Source organism: Hypanus sabinus, chromosome 9, assembly GCF_030144855.1.
Source record: "Hypanus sabinus isolate sHypSab1 chromosome 9, sHypSab1.hap1, whole genome shotgun sequence".
Classification (NCBI taxonomy): domain Eukaryota; kingdom Metazoa; phylum Chordata; class Chondrichthyes; order Myliobatiformes; family Dasyatidae; genus Hypanus; species Hypanus sabinus.
Window position 1 is genome coordinate 8,086,775 of NC_082714.1, and position 16,629 is coordinate 8,103,403.

At 38.2% G+C, this 16,629-nt stretch overlaps 1 protein-coding gene across 2 annotated transcripts in view; it reads right to left on the minus strand.

The window, feature by feature from the left end:
• Positions 1-16,629, minus strand: part of LOC132399073 (brain-specific angiogenesis inhibitor 1-associated protein 2-like protein 1) — a 131,961-nt gene that overhangs the window by 111,322 nt on the left and 4,010 nt on the right. For both annotated transcript variants that reach the window (XM_059979018.1, XM_059979017.1), the window contains exon 2: positions 15,956-16,031. In XM_059979018.1, coding sequence (XP_059835001.1) covers positions 15,956-16,031 — 76 coding nt within the window. The remainder of the gene's footprint in view (positions 1-15,955; positions 16,032-16,629) is intronic.

The window sequence follows — 16,629 nt, forward strand, 5'->3', positions numbered from 1 at the left end:
TGTTGTGTCATCCAAAATGTGTAGATCTGGCCTCCTAACCATCCCATCCACAGGTAGCAGCTTGAACATGACAGTATTTCCCTGTAATACAATAGAGTCCATTCTAAACTTCGAGCTTAGGAACCTTCATTGTCTTCCAGGAAGATAGCAGTGCTGACAAAGACACAGGTAACAACTATATATTTCAATATCAAGTTAAATGAGAAAAATGCAAGCACTGCAAACCCATTACAAAACCAGAAAATGTGCACATCTAAGCCATCCTTTTTAATAGAGATACAGGACATAATGGAACTTTCTGATAGGGTTGTCTCTGGCTGCTTTATGGGCTTATATCCTGCATCTTGGGTAAAAGGGAGCTTCAAATTCATTTCATGTGAAACAAATTTTTTTTATTCGATATTTCTGTTTATACCCAATTTGTCCATTTAAGAATTGGCTTTTCAAGAACTTGAGGAGATTCAGTTTAATTGCTTTCTTGTAAACACAAGAGACTGTAGATGCTGGAATCTGGAGCAGAAAAATAACTGCTGGAGCAACTCAGCAGGTCAGGCAGCATCAGTGGAGCCAGAAATAGTCAACGTTTTGGGTTGGAACCTTTCATTAGGACAGAAAGAGCAATCATTAGAATGTAACTTTTACCAGACATCTCCTCGCTAATACTTTGCTTATCTAACTGTAGCTCAGTACTAATGTGAAAACTTAAAATTCTATCTTTAACATTCAAAGCAAAAAATACTTGGGATGGCAAAGTAGCCTAGCTATTAATGTTACAATGCCAGCAACAAAGGTTCAAATCCAACTAGTTCCTGCAAGGAGTCTGTATTCTCCCTATATCCACATGGTTTTCTCCAGGTATTCCTTTTCCTCCTTCCAAGACCTACAGGATTAGTAAGTCAATTGGTCACATGGTATAAATGGGCAGCACAGGCTCATTGGGCTGGAAGAGCCTCTGAAGTAAAAATAAATAAAAATGAAATGGCCTAACAGCTATCTTTTGAAATCTCAAGTTTATCATTAGATCAACTGGGACCAAATCCAAAGCACGAATTGATAAGAATCAGTACAAATTCCTTTGATCAAAGAAAATTAGTCTTTTCTTATTCTATTAAGCTCATTCAGCAAACTGCTCTTAATATAATGTCAAGAAAGGAAGTGTCTACTTTTATGGGTTGGGTCTCCTTTTGAGCCAACTGGGTATAGAACTATATTTTTCTACAGAGTGCTTACTGAACTTAACGTATGATTTCATAATTATGTGGTGTAAGCCACAATCTGCAGATTTAATTGATTCATTCCTCAGGGAACAAGTCAAAGGCTATGTGAAAAGTCCAAATTTAAATTTCCCTAAAAATTCCAGCTCAGCTTTGCAAAAGAATGTCAGCTAAACTCCTTTTTTAAAAAAAAATAACTGCAAGGTTTCTAATTTTGTCTCATTTTGTCGTAGTTCAAAACCTAGTTAGAAGACTTTTTGTAATTTTTCTTTGGGTCTCTATTGCAGTTCAAATTATAATTGGGAAGGGACCTTTCAACAATTAAGATAAACTCCCGAGAATAATCACAATTAAAATTTCTCCCTTAACTGACAACAACCAGACCAAAATTAGCTTACGTCTCTTTTAATGAGAGAATATAGATTATTTTAAAAAAATGTCCTACACAACCAAACAGAAGTACTTTGAAACAAGGACAGTGTTAAAAGATGGGGGGGGGGGGGGGAAGAAAGAAAAAGAAAAACAAAAGACAACTATCTTTGTTCCGGTAAGCCTGGGGTACCATAGACTTAATGCTGTAACATGGTAGCACAGTTGTTAGCACAATGCTTTACAGTACCAGTGACCTGGGTTCAAATCCTGCTGCTGTCTGCAAGGGGTTTGTATGTTCTCCCCGTGACCACGTCAGTTTCTAATGGGTGCTCTGGTTTCCTCCCACAGTACAAAGATGTACCAGTTAGTAGGTTAAATGGTCACTGCAAATTGTCCCGTGATTAGGCTAGGGTTAAATCAGGGGTTACCAGGCAGTGTGGCACAAAAGGCCAGAAGGGCCCTTTCCACAATGTATCTCAATAAATAAAATAAAGCAATATTGCTCCTTTAACTTTTCTGTAAGAAATTTGACTCAGTCCACATTCATTCTGCTTACGCTAGATTTTCTTACGTGATTCAACTTCAACTTTGTCTGTTAAATAATTTCAAGTCCTTAAAGTATTTCTTGATTTACGAATGTTGATTTACAAATTTTACGCATCTTCTGTTTATGAAATTGGTGTTAAAACAATTGCTGCTGGAACACATTGTATCACAATTCCCATAATGCATTCCACTCAGCCTTTGTAATTTACAAAACTTTGCTTGAAGAAATCTTTAACAAGAATGCAGGCTTTTGTATATTGACTAATGACTGTACCCTCACTTAGCACAAAGGCCTGGTCGAGCAGAACAATCTATCCCCTCGTTTTCTGAATGCATAACTGTCATAGGATCATAGCAACATTAAACTGACAGAGTTCAAATCGACTGTTGAAGTATAATCGAGCACTGGTCAACTCTGTTAAACCATACATCAAAGTTCAAAGTGTGTATACTATATACAACATTGAGATTTGTCTCCTTGCAGGCAGCCGCAAACCAAAGAAACCAAATAGAACCCATTTAAAAAACACTGACAAACACCCAATGTACAAAAAAAATCTTGCAAATAAAAGTAAGCAATTGAGAACTGTGCTGTCTTTACGACAGTTATTTAGTTTATAATAACGTTACAAGAACTGAACTTCATGAAAGTGAGTCCACAGCCATGAAGCCAGTCATCACTGCAGCCGATTCAGGAGCCATTGGTTGCAGAAACAAGTAAACCTCACAGAGCAGCAAATTAAACACTGGCTCTTCTCTCCCCTCTGGTCCAGACTCCCCGATTTCCACCCCCCCCTCCCCAAATCTGACCCAGCACTTAAATCGGCCAAACCTCTGGTAGTTTCTCTCTCTGACCTGGGCTCTGCTACTTCGATACACTCTCAGGCCCACCAGCTTGATTTGGCCCCTACCCGACCTTTTCAATTTGGCTCAGAGCTTAAATGTGTCAAACTAGGGTCTTTCCTTGCTCCTGGGCCAGGTGCTACTGCCTTGACTCTGCCTCTCCTCCGCTCATCTCACCTCGTTCTGCTGCAATGAATCGCCTCCAAATTTGCTCCAATAATGGTTAAACATGGGCTCATTCCCTGCTCTTGTGCCCGGGCCCGCTACCTTAATTCAGCCTGTACATGCCACACCTCAACCATCGTGCACCGTAGAGATTTCAGTTCATACCTCAAAAAATGCCAGGTCATACAGACAGTTCAAAAGATCAATTCCAAAAGGTAAGTTACAGGCCATTTATACAATAATTGTATCTGAGAAAGTGTGATTAATCAGTAGTTTCTAGTTTTATGTGCTACCAGTATGTCATCGCTGTGTCACCAGCACCATTTTAAACCAGAATCAGAAAATAGAATAAAAATATTTGCTTTATTTGTTGTATGTACATCAAAATATATAGTGAAATGAATCGTTTGAGTCAATGACCAACATAGTCCAAATGTGCTGGGGGCAGCCTACAAGTGTCATCATGCTTCCACCAACAATCATGCTATATTTATGACAATTTTAAAATGGATACAGTAAAAATCACTACAGTTTCATTTACAATGGCACTTTTACAACAGAAAATTTTGGTCAATTGAACTGGATTATGAAAATGTTTCCAACCCATTTACCCCAACATAATCAAATTTAATTTAAATGTCTGCTGCTTAATAAATTGTCATAATTCTGTCAAATTCCACCAGGTCAAGTACAATCCAGTGGATTAAAATTAGATCACAGTAATATGCTTCAATTAAACCTGATAATTTGATCCAAGGACAGCTCAACGTTAACTGATTCACCATACCACCTTCCAGAGGCACTCTTCTAAAGAAACACTTCTTGTTCTTCAACCCTTAGAATATATTGTGCAATTTTGGTTTGCTTAAGGCCCGACTTTGAAAGGAATGGAAGATGACTTCCTAGTTGGTAGAATTATAGGTCATCAAGATTGACTAAAGAAAATGGGACACTAATTTTAGGAAAGCAAACCAAGGATATGACAAAGGGAATCTCTGAGAGGGAGAGGCCAGCATTGCTATGGAGATTTCACTGTCACAGAGCCAGCTGGTTAACAAGTTAATGAGGCCAGTTAAAGATGGGGGAAAAAAAACACAGCAAGGTTTTAAAGCAATGAACAAGAGACTGAGAAATAAAAGATTTATAAAACCCTTTACATAAACATAGGATTTAACAAAGTTTTTTTATAGTCAATAAAGAATGTATAAATGTAATCATTGTTGTTCTGCTGGAAGCGTAAACCAAGTACATAACGAGGCAAGTGAGAGTGTAAAGCAGAAAGAAATTGTTAAAACAAATGGGAATATCTGACAGCCAAGTCCTGGTTGTCTAAGTGATGCCAATATTTACAGAGCTGCCTGATTAACAAATTAATGAGAAGAGACAAATGATAAGTGTAGGTATTGCACCTCCCAAAATCTAAATGTAAGAGTATTTACGAAAAACTGCAGATGAAAGTGGAAAAGCAAACTAACCAGCCAGGAAGGGGAACAGTCTCCTTGAAATGCTGAAAAGGGAGATGATGTCTACGGATGGAAACTCACTGTAAAGTAGTGGGAGTTGTAAAGAATGATACATTAAATGTAGAGACAGATGTAGTGGAAGCTGAACACCAGAGAACACCATCCTCACTCTGGCTTTGAAGAGCGACAGTGACAACAGATGTAGGGAATAACTGGGGACTCTGTCAGCTATGGCATAGGAGAAACAATGGTTATAGAGAAAGGAGTACATTTAAGAAACACCTGTGTGGAAGGTTTCATCATTGGAGCAAGTGGAACAGACACCAGGAACTGGGAGGAAAGGAATTAAGTTCTTAGAGGAAGCAGGGACACAGAAAATATTGTCAAGGTATCTGCAGGTATGGATATTGGTTGTTAATCTATCCCAAGACCGAGACAGGGAGATCCAAAAAAAAACCCCGTCAAATATGAACAAACTAAAAATAATAGCAGGGTGGAACTTGGCAGCAAAAGTAATGAAATTTTCCAGTTCAGTATGAACATGAGAGAGAATTAGACTGTTTGATGACATTGTTTGTTTCAAGCACATGGGCAGAGGAGATTGGAGATTCAGAGGTCATGTTATTTAAGGCTGTACAAGGCTCATTTCAAGTTGCATTGATGCAAGGAGATGTTCTTTTTCTAGTGAATAGCAGAACTTTGGGGCAAGCAGAGAAGAATTTTACCAAACACTTCCAAAATGATGGGGAATGATAATTTGCTTATTGCTAACCTTTGAATTATGTGGAACATCCACAGAAGCCATCCAATTTGCTGAACATTTTCAGATTTGTATATTTAGTATTTTGATGTTCATTCACTAGTCTAGTTACAATAAAACTGAAAATCAGCAAGTTTAGGACTTGCCTTTATACCTCTTAATACCACTGTTTACATTCACTTTTATAAAGTTACTCATTATCACAATAAACATTCCAGCATTCAAAGGATGTGGTAACAGGAGCCCTAGTGAATTTCATGGAACGCAGGATATATCTCTTGCTGAGTCAGATACAGAATTGCAAATAGTCAAATTGTGGATCAGTTTTACTGTACCTGGCAAAATTGACTGTACCAGGTTTCATTTCTAAGTACTGGACAAAAATATTTTATTCTGACGCACCATATACTGTACTGAGCAGAGTTTTACCAACTGTCAGAATTTGCATTTTATAAAAGTAAAAGTAGAAACACACTTATTTAAAACAGGGCAGTCCAAATTAAAAGAACAAGGATTCTCAGAAATAAAGTATTTTCCTTGATCAATAAAAATAAAAACAATCTAGATAAATACAGAGCATAATGGATCAATATATTTGCTTTGCTGTACAAAAACAAGCATATTCACTAAAAACAACTCCCTCATACAAGAATAATCATCCAAATCACCTGAATATGTAAATCGTTCACGAGACCATAAAACACAGGAACAGAATTCAGCCGTTTGGCCCATTGAGTCTGCTCTGTAAATCATGGCTGATTTACTATCCCTCTCAACACCATTCTCTTGTCTTCTTCTAGTATTTTTTGGTGCCCTGACTAAGCAAGAACTACCAACGTCTGCTTTAAATTATACCCAATGACCTGGCCTCCACAGCCATCCATAGCAATAAATTCCAGATTCACCACCTTCAAGTGTGGAGTAAGTGTAACAAATATCAAACAAAGTCTTAGTATTGTTATCACAGCAGCAGTAAATATTTTTGTGGACCTTAGACAAATATGCAAATCACCAGGAAAAATAGGATGCTTTGCATATGTAAAGATATGTAAGGGCGAGAGTCAACCAGATAATATTGTTTTAAAGTGGTAATCAATTCTTTAATCTTACATGATAACATGCATAAATTATTCTTTGGAATATTGATGTTGAGTCCCGTTGAAATTATCCATTGACTTTTCTCATTCTGAAATAATACAAGATGGCGCTAAGACAAGAATTCAGATTAACTTGGGCAAATAGTGCAAGTATACAATAAGTAAAAGTTGTCTGAGATCCAATATAGTCACATCATTTGGATGTTAGTAATTCTGATACGTTATATTTTCAGCTGCATTTTACACTTTAATATTTAAGAAAATCAGCAAAAATCAATACATAGAAAATGCAATCCAGCCAACATTGTTTATAAAAATGGTAGATTTTACCATTTTTGGGATAATTAGTTCTCCTTGTGCAATCACGGAATGCATATTGGTAAATGTGTTTTAATGGAGACACTTAGTTGTTTTGCTGTCGGCCACAGAATTAAAAGCAAAGTATTGATGCAGGATTTAAGAGCAAATATCACACGGATGCAGTTCATATCAGAATGTTTCTCTATTGGATCTACACAGGCTTAATTTACATGCAATTAGAAAAACTTGCATAAACATTGTCTATGACAAGGCAAGCATTTTTCTGTAATCGTACAAACAGGATACAGAAGCTTAAACTGTACAGCATGTGACACCATTGTTTAATATTTGGGTACAATTCCATATATCACAAGGGACTGGTGTTCACATTTGACAGGCTGCATAGCAAAAAAGGCATTGCATAATAAAATTATTATAAGACAATGAATAATGTAATTTAGCAATCTACAACATCATTAACTGTTGTTTTAGGAAGCTGGAAGAAACTCAGCTAATTTGTTGCTATATCATAATACATAATAATCATTCTTTATCTCTGTCCATTTCACTGTGTATACTGGCTCAGCTTTATTGATACCAACACCTCTAAGCATCTACATATTTGCTTAGACATCCTTCATATGCAAAAACACCCGAGGACTAACCCTACCATGTACACATAAATATTAAACTTACCAAATCTGACATGGGAGGCTTTTGAGCTACTTTCTAAATACCATGGTCAACGATAGCCAAGGGACATCATGCTTGAATCCTACTACACTGGGGAGTTTAGTATAGAACAGTACAGCTCTTTTAGCCCACGATAAGCTGACCTTTTTTTAAAACTTACCCCAAGATCAATTTAACCTATTCTTCCCACATATCTATCCATTTTTCTATCATCCGTGTGCCTAAGAGACTCTTACATGTCCCTAATATATCTGCTTCTACCACCACATGTTCCACACCACCACAACAGTATGTGAAGAAACCTCTGACATACCCCACCCCCATACTTCCCTCCAACCACCTTAAAATCATCAGCTCTTCAATTCAACATTTCTGCACTGGGGAAAAGTAACCAGAGTTTAAACTCAAGGAATCAATGAGCTGCCATCAGTAATGGTGCATTGAAAATAAAACTATTTAGTTCACCGATGCCCTTCATGTTGACATTGCTATCTAGTTTATTATGTGACTCCAAAACCATGGCATTGTGGTCAATTCTTAATACTCTGCAATCAGGAGCAACATTTTAGTAAGCAGTTTCAGTCATGACAAACTTAACAAAATGAACTCCCCAGTAAAATTCTCAATTTTTTTTTAAGCGTATACTGAAAGTTTGCATTCACTTTACACTTAAAACTGTGTAGCTAAGCACAGCTCCAATGGCACATTTAAGTTTGCTGACACTGTTGTTGATGGAATCAGAGGTGGTAACGAATCAGTATATGGGAGGGAAATTGAAAATCTGGCTGAGTGGTGCCACAACAACAACAACATTTTACTCAATGTCAGCAAGACCAAGAGCTGATTATTGACTTCAGGAGGATAAGCCTGTCCTCATTTGGGGAAAACCAGAGGTGGAGTGTCAGCAACTTTAAATTCCTCAGTGTTATCACTTCAGAGGACATGTTCTGGGTACAGGTCATAAGTGCAAATATGAAGAAAGTACAGCAGTGCCTTGACTTTCTTTGGAGTTTGTGAAGATTTGGCATGACATCTAAAACTTTGACAAACTTCTTTAGACATGTAGTGGAGAGTACATTGACTGACTGTATCACAGCTTAGTATGGAAACACCAATGCCTTTGAAGGGAAAATCCTATAAAAGTAGTGGATATAGCCCAAACCATCACAAGTAGAGCCTTCCCCCACCAATGAGCCATCTACATGGAATGCTATCACAGGAAAACATCCATCATCAACAGCCCCCACTATCCAAGCCATGCTCTTTTCACTGCCATCAGGAAGCAGGTATAGGAGCCTCAGGACCCATACCACCAGAATCATTAACAGTTATTACTCCTCAAGCATCCAGCTCTTGAACCAGAGAGGATAACTTCACTCAACTTAATGTGCGCCATCATTGAACTATTCCCATAATCTTCAGCCTCACTTTCAAGGACTCTTCATCTCATGTTCTTGATATTTATTGCTTATTTATTATGTTTTCCTCTTGTATTTGCAGTTTGTTATCTTTTGCACACTGACTGACCACCCTGTGTGTTGGTGTGATCCTTCATTGATTCTATTATGGTTATTGGATTTACTGAGTATGCCCACAAGACAACTAATCTCAGGGTTATATATGGTTTTGCATGTTCTTTGTTAATAAATTTACTTTGAACATTATTGGAACTAGGAGGAAAATGGAAAAAATAACTCCGAAGAATCTAACAGTATATAAAAATAGAGTGAATTCTGCAAAACCTGAAATGTTTGAATTTTCCTCAGCTTCCACCACTTTCATTCTTTCTGTTAGCATCTCCTCGTGCCTCACTCTCATTACTTAAGCTGGAGTTGTTCTGTTTGGAACAAAGGCTGAGGGAAGATCTAATTAAGATGTACTGAACAAAGGACATAGACGGATAGCTCAAATTAGAGGTTACATGTTTAAAGTTACATTACTTCTGCAAAGTAATTTGCAGAAAATTAAAAGATGAAGAAATACATTTTACTCAGAAGATGGGGTTGGGAATTTAATCCTTGAAAGTGGTAGAGGCAGAAACCCTCATTACAATTAAAAGTATCTAGATGTGGCCTTAATGCTACATGATGAGATCTGGAATTTATAAACAGACTATTGGCTTCCTCCTTTGTTGGAACTTTTTTTTTATTATGATGATTCAATGAGCTTCATTATCTTTTAATTTAAGAGTTTCCACAGAGCTTAGTCACAACATCTATTAATTTATTATATACAAATGTATTATATTTATATATAAAGATGATTGACTTCATAAAAACATGCAAGTTTCGCTTTGAGAATATGCAGTTGTCAATCATATTAAACACTTAGCACTGAATTCAATGAGGTTCTCAAACAATTTCTATATGTCCTGTCTTAGAGCTGGTTTTCTATTTGGTAAGCAATTTTCCTTCAGTTCATCTTACTTTTAAGAAGTCCTGGGAAGAAAGCAAATCAGGAATAAGAATTTTAAATTTAGCTTACAGTACATGATACTGTAGTAATAAAATTGTGCCATAGGTGAAAGAACACAGGAACAAAAGATTCATCATTTGAACCCAATTTATTGGACTAGCAACAGAGCAATTCTCTGAAATGTACTCAACTAAATTAGTTAATCCTTCAAGTGCTTGCAATGTTGGATAATAACTAGTTATCCAATTCCTATACAGCAAATAATGAGATTAAACAATTTAACATTGTTTAAGTTTTATCCGTAGGCTGTGGTTGATTTTGAAATGAAAACCGCTGTTGTGGTCAGAAACAGTATGAAGGCACAGGTCACTTAATACATAGAACAGCATAGAATGAAAAGGTACCAAATTGAACAAATAGTACGATTCAAGAGATTAGTGAAGACAAGGAATACACTGAATGTAATTGGCAACATTTGTTATCTCAGGACATCATAGTGCCAAGAGTTTTATAGCACAGAAAAAGGCCCTTCGCCCCACCATGGCTCTGCTGACCATTGTGCTCATCTGAACTAATCACAATTGCCTGCATTAATCCCAGATTTCTCTGCCTTGCTCATTCAAATACCTGTCCAAATGCTTTTTTAAAATATTGTTACTGCTCCTGCCACCACCATCTCTGGCAACTCATTCTAAATGCCAACTACTGTGTGAACATTTTACCACTCAGGTCCCCCTCAAGTCTCCTGCCTAAACCCATGACCTTGAGTTTTAGACACCCTAACCACTGGTACCTATCCTATCTCTGCCTCGCAATTTCATATACAATTCCATATTTCTTAATTTCCTTTTTCCAGGGAATATCAGCCTTTTCTAACCAACCTCCTGATAACTCAAGCCCTGCAAGCTGGACAACATCCTCGTAAATCTTTTCTACATCCTCTCTGGCTTAATCACATTCTTCCTGTTGTATGATGATGACAAATGTACACATTGTCCAAGTATTGTGTGCAGTTTTATACAGGTATAATGTGACATCCCAACTCTTATACTCAATGACTCAGCCAAAGAAAGCAAGCATGCCATACATTTCCTCAACATTCTGCCTGTACAGGTAGTCCCCGAGTTACAAACATCTGGCTTACAGACAACTCATACTTACGAACCAAGGAAGGAGAACACTGTCTGCCATTTTAAATCAGATCACGATGCCATCCGCCATTGTACGTTGGTGCCGTTGACACTGTGTTGAGTGTTTAACTTAGTATTTGGCTTAAAGTTTTCTTAGTAAGATTCACCCTGACCCCCCCCCCCCCCCAATTCCGGTCGGCTGGTGGCTCAGTGAGATCAGCACTGGGCTCGAGAACGGAGGTTTCCCAGTTCGATCCAGTGACAGACCGCTCCTGTGCTGGGTTGATGTCGATCCAGTGACTTCCATACCATCCGTGCCAGGTTGATGTCGAGTTTGTAACTCAACCTCGTAAAAAAAAAACTGCCACCTCCAGTTTAAATTCCCACACGGAATATTGTGGAGGATCAAATACCCAAACCCAGTACAGCCCTCACTTGTCCCATTTAACCTGTCTCAGTGCGGTGGTCCTTAGGACCCAGTGGACCTCAGGTCTCGCCGACCACAGTGTTTCTGTTCCATTGATGGAAAGCGATCGCGATTGATAAATAAAGTGGAAATAATAAAGCATTTGGAAAGAGGTGAAACGCCATCGGTCATTGGAAAAGTGTTAGGCTATAGTCGGTCAACGATCAGAACAATTTTAAAGGATAACGGATAAAGTGAGAATAATGGAGCATGTGAAAGGCCCTGCCCCGGACTGGTTTAATTATTGAAATACATATATTGCTTAAGTGTTTTATATGCATAGAAAGGTAAAATATATACTAAGATGAACGTTTGACTAACTGATGCTAAATAATACTGGGTGTACTTGTTCCGACTTACGTACAAATCCGACTTAAAGATGGACTCAGGAATGGAACTCATACGTAACCCGGGGACTGTCTGTATTCCCATTCTCAGCGAACCATGTACCACAAAGTCCCTCTATTCAAGAATGCTCCCAAAAACCTGTGCGTGGCCTGCCCTGGTTTAACTTCCCTAATCGGATCACTCTAAAATTGTAGGCATTAATTTTTTTTTAAATTTAGAGAAAATAGTGCAGAACTAGGCCTTCCCAGCCCAATGATCCACACTGCCACCGCCCAGCAACACCCCTAGTCTAATCACAGAACAATTTACAATGACCAGTTAACCTACTAACTGGTAGTTCTTTGTACTGTGAGGAAACCCGAGTACCAGGAGTAAACCCATACACTCATACAAGCTTCTTACAGGCAGCACTGAAAATGAACTCCAAACTCCAATGTCATGAGCTGTAATAGCATCATTCTAACTGCTACACTATCATGGTGCCCTTCCATCTGCCACTGTTTTGCCTGCTTTCCCAGTTGATCTACACCCTTGAAGAAGCTTCTTCACTGCCAGGTATGCCACCAATTTTGGTTACATCTGCAAACTTATTAAATATGGGCACCCATATTATCATACAAGTTAATACTGATGAAACAACAACAATGGATCTAGCACTAATACCCATGGCAGATTGCTGGTCACGGGTCTCCAATCTGGGGGCGGGGGGGAGGGGTGGAATCAAGCTCCTCTTTGTCTACAACTAACCAAATTCTGTAGTTAATTTTCTATCTTGTACTGAATCCCATGATTCAAAAAAAGTCTTGTTAAGTTTATGAGACATCTACCATTCTGCTCTGCATAACCCACTTCGTCACTTCTTCAAAAACCTCAACCAAATTCATGAGACATAACCTCCCTATACACAAGCTTTCTAAATGCAAATAAATCATGTCCCTCCTTTGAGAGAAAGTGAAAAAATGGGTTTTGGCTGAGCGTTTGGGAGAAGTAATTGCAAAATTGCAAGTCTAAATGAGGGGACTGAGCCTAGGTGAAACAATTCAACTTAGATTGAGAGGCCAGAAATTGAGCGTGTAGGAATCTTCGAATGTTTTGGGGCTGGAAGAAATTACAAATACATGGAACTTGCCCCATTTTAAAACAGACTATTTTGGGGCCAGAAAGTACAGAAGCAACAGGTGAAAAGATCTAGAGCAAATTAAAACAGCAGAGTTTTAGATGAATGCAAGCTGAATTCAAGTCTGGATTCTAAATTTTTCGAAAGAAAATCTGAAGCGGGTTTCATGTTGGAAGTAGATAGTGCAAATAATGGAGTGGAAGTGTGGTTAGAAGCTCACCTTGGAGTCAATTATAACACCGATGGCCAGGCTCAACATCAGCTGCCAGGATTGTAAACACAAATGGGAAATATATTCTGCAGAGCTACCAGAGAGCTAAGTAAACAAAAGCCAGCATCAACATCCTGGGGTGTACTCACTGGCCTAAAATTGAATTGCAGCTGTCATTTGAATACTGCAGCTACAAGAGCAAGCTAGTGATTTGCCTCCTGATAGTCCAAAGGTTTTCTACTTCCTAGAAGCCAGAAATCAGTTGCTCTTCACTTGCCCAGATGAATTTAGTTTCAATAATGTTGAAACTTAACATTCTCCACTCTCCAGTTTAAAACAGCTCACTAGAAAAGCACTCCACCCACCATTCTAAAACAATAACTCCATCACAACACATCTGCAGTTATACATCTACAAAAATTATTGCAGTTACTCACTTAATTTACTTCAAATGCACCTCCCAAATTTAAAGTCTCTGCTACTAAATGCTGAGGCAGCAGGTATATTGGACCACCATCACTTGCAGGCTTTCTTTCAAGTTACAAACAACCCTGACCTGGAATTGCATTACCATTCCTTTATCATAATTATATCTACATTTGGAACACCATTCCACAAGAGCACAGTGGTGCACCTTTACCAGAAAAGGTAGCAATTCAAGGCATGGCTCACTGTCTTCTCAACTCCATGTATAGTTCCAAGCCCAGCTATGAAAGGAGGAGGGCTGGGCATGGGGGTAGCAACAATATCCCATAAAAACTTAGAACTATAGACACTTCAAAGACATCATTTCTGAGCGAAGAACAATACACCAAAAAGATGGGCTACACCTGGGGACACCTTGAAAGGCCAGCCAGGACATAGAGGACTCTGGTGAGCTCCTGTCAGCAGTCTATGCCCCAGGAGGGGTGATGGGTTTAGTAAGCAAGTCACTACCTTCAAGGGTAATCAGGTTTAGGGACTAGATACTGATCTTGCCCACACCATCCATGTTCAATAGATGAAAAAAATACTAACCAGAAAATGCTAAATTACAAGTTTTGTGAAGGCCATTGTGATAGAAGGGCAAAATATTCAAACACAATCACTCAAAAGATTGGCATGGCTTTGACTGACAGGAACACATTCAATGATTTTGGAGGGGAAACAAGCATGGAGATGGGCAGGCAAGTAGCAAAGACAGCATAATCACAGGTTGGTTATTATGACAAGGATGAGGAAAGCAGGTTTGAAGTACATAATGATTGTGCATGGGAGTGCAGAACCACAACTCCTTCACACCCTTCGTCATGGTGTTCTAGATTTAACCAACTTTTGGTCAAAAAAATTCTTCATGTCCCCTCTAAACCTCCTTCCCCTTACTTTAGCTACATTCTACTTCTGGACACCTCAGTTAAGAAGAAAGCTTCTCACAGTGTACCCTATCTATACACCTCATCCTTTTTAAATATCTTGAGTTCCCCATCAGATTGTCTGCTCTAAAAAAAAATGAACCCAGCCTTTTTAGTTCCAATCAGACCTCTTACATCCACATTGTTTTATTTTTATTTAGAAATACCAAGCCATGCCCCCCCAACAACCTACTGATTTAACCCTAGCCTAATCACAGGACAACTTACAATGACCAGTTAACCTACTAACCAGTACATCTTTGGACTGTGAGAGGAAACCAGAACACAGAAATCCACGCACACACTGGAAGAACTTTCTTAGGATTTTGAAATTCAACTCTGAAATCCCAAGCTGTAATAGGGTTGCAGTAACCCATACATCTATTTACTTGAATACAAGATGAAAGCTCATACAAAGTTCTGGTATACCTCTTGCCTTAATGCTGGTTTCTGTTTTACATCCACTTACACGCCTTCTACTGTTTGTCTTGTCTGGAACAGTTTTCTCCCTGCTGAGTCCACGTCTTTTCACTCAACCTTGTTCCAATACAATTAGTTTTCTATTGCATTGTGAATGCTCATTTGGTCATGAACACAAGAAATTTTTCAGATCCTGAAAACCCAGAGCAACACACAAATGCTGGAGGAACTCAGCAAGTCAGGCAGCATCTATGAAGAGGAATAAACAGTTGACGTTTTGTATGAAGGGTCTTGAATTAAATGTCGATTGGTTACTCCCCACCATAGATGTTGGCTGATCTGCTGAATTCCCCCAGCATTGTGCTTTTTTTGGTCTAATGATATGATTTAAAAACACTTGTTAGAAGCCAATTTGGTTCCCAGAAACTATTTACATGATGCTAATATGTTGCTAACTGCTTGATTCTCTCAATCCTTTCATTCCTCTTTTCCTTCTGACCTCCAGTTTTGAGCCACACATCACTATTATTTCTCCTTGTCATACAGTATCACAAGATATTTAAATAGCAAGCTTCCAGAATGGATGCACCAATTGATAGTTCATGAAGAAAGTCATTTGCAACATTTATGCACCTTTCTCGAAACTGATAGAGAGATCAAGATCTTAACATTTGGTAATTTACCCATTTCAAGGGATTAATAACTCAAAAACATGTGACAGTTTATAAATGTCAGAAATATCTGATACTGTATGAACTCATATGCCTGGAGGGAGAAAATCCACATTCTGGGCAGGTTGAAGAAAGAAAAACATCATACAGGCCAGAATTCCTTTCCACTTGTAGTACACGTAAAATATTAAGTATCTACTGGAAGATCACTATTTGAGAAGAGCTGCATTTCCTGGAATTACAGATTCCTCCTTGTGGTGCTAGGAACTGACCAAAGTGAATTAAATAGCACACCTAAATGAACTATCAGAAATACTTAAACTGTACACTTACCACTAACAGCTTTTTCATAATTTTTGCCCAGATTTACAAGATTCCGTAATCCTGGATTAAACTGTTCCATTACAGTCTGAGGAAGACAGAAAAGTCCATTAGAATAGTTAATAATCATCAACACTCAATCAGGTTCATGATCACTGACACATGTCAAGACGTGTTGCTTTTGCCGTTGCAGCAGTATAGTGCAGGACAAAAATTACTGCAAGTTACAAAAAATTAATCAAATAGCGCAAAAGAGGAAATACTGAGGCAGTGTTCATGGGCAGTTTAGACATCTGATGGCAGAGGGGAAGAAGCTGTTCCAAAATCCCTCAGTGAGAATCATTACAGAGCTCTCTTACATAGTGGGTGACATTTGTATGGCTTTGATTGTAACAAATTTGAATCTGAAAAGAAAGCTTATAAATGGGAACAGGTCTAGCAGCACTTTGAAACAAAAAAACATGAAAATGCACACTTGTTAAGCAACTATATGTCACCTACCGATGCATATAATACTTTGCAGTTTTCAGTATTAGCCATAATTGAACCCAAGCATTTGATTAACAAAGCAAAATAACACCACAATCTATTACAAAGTTTAAATATCTCAGACTTATTACATTTTAAAAAAAATGTTTGACACATTGTAATGTAATACCAATGCAAGTTTCAAATCCCCATAGTAG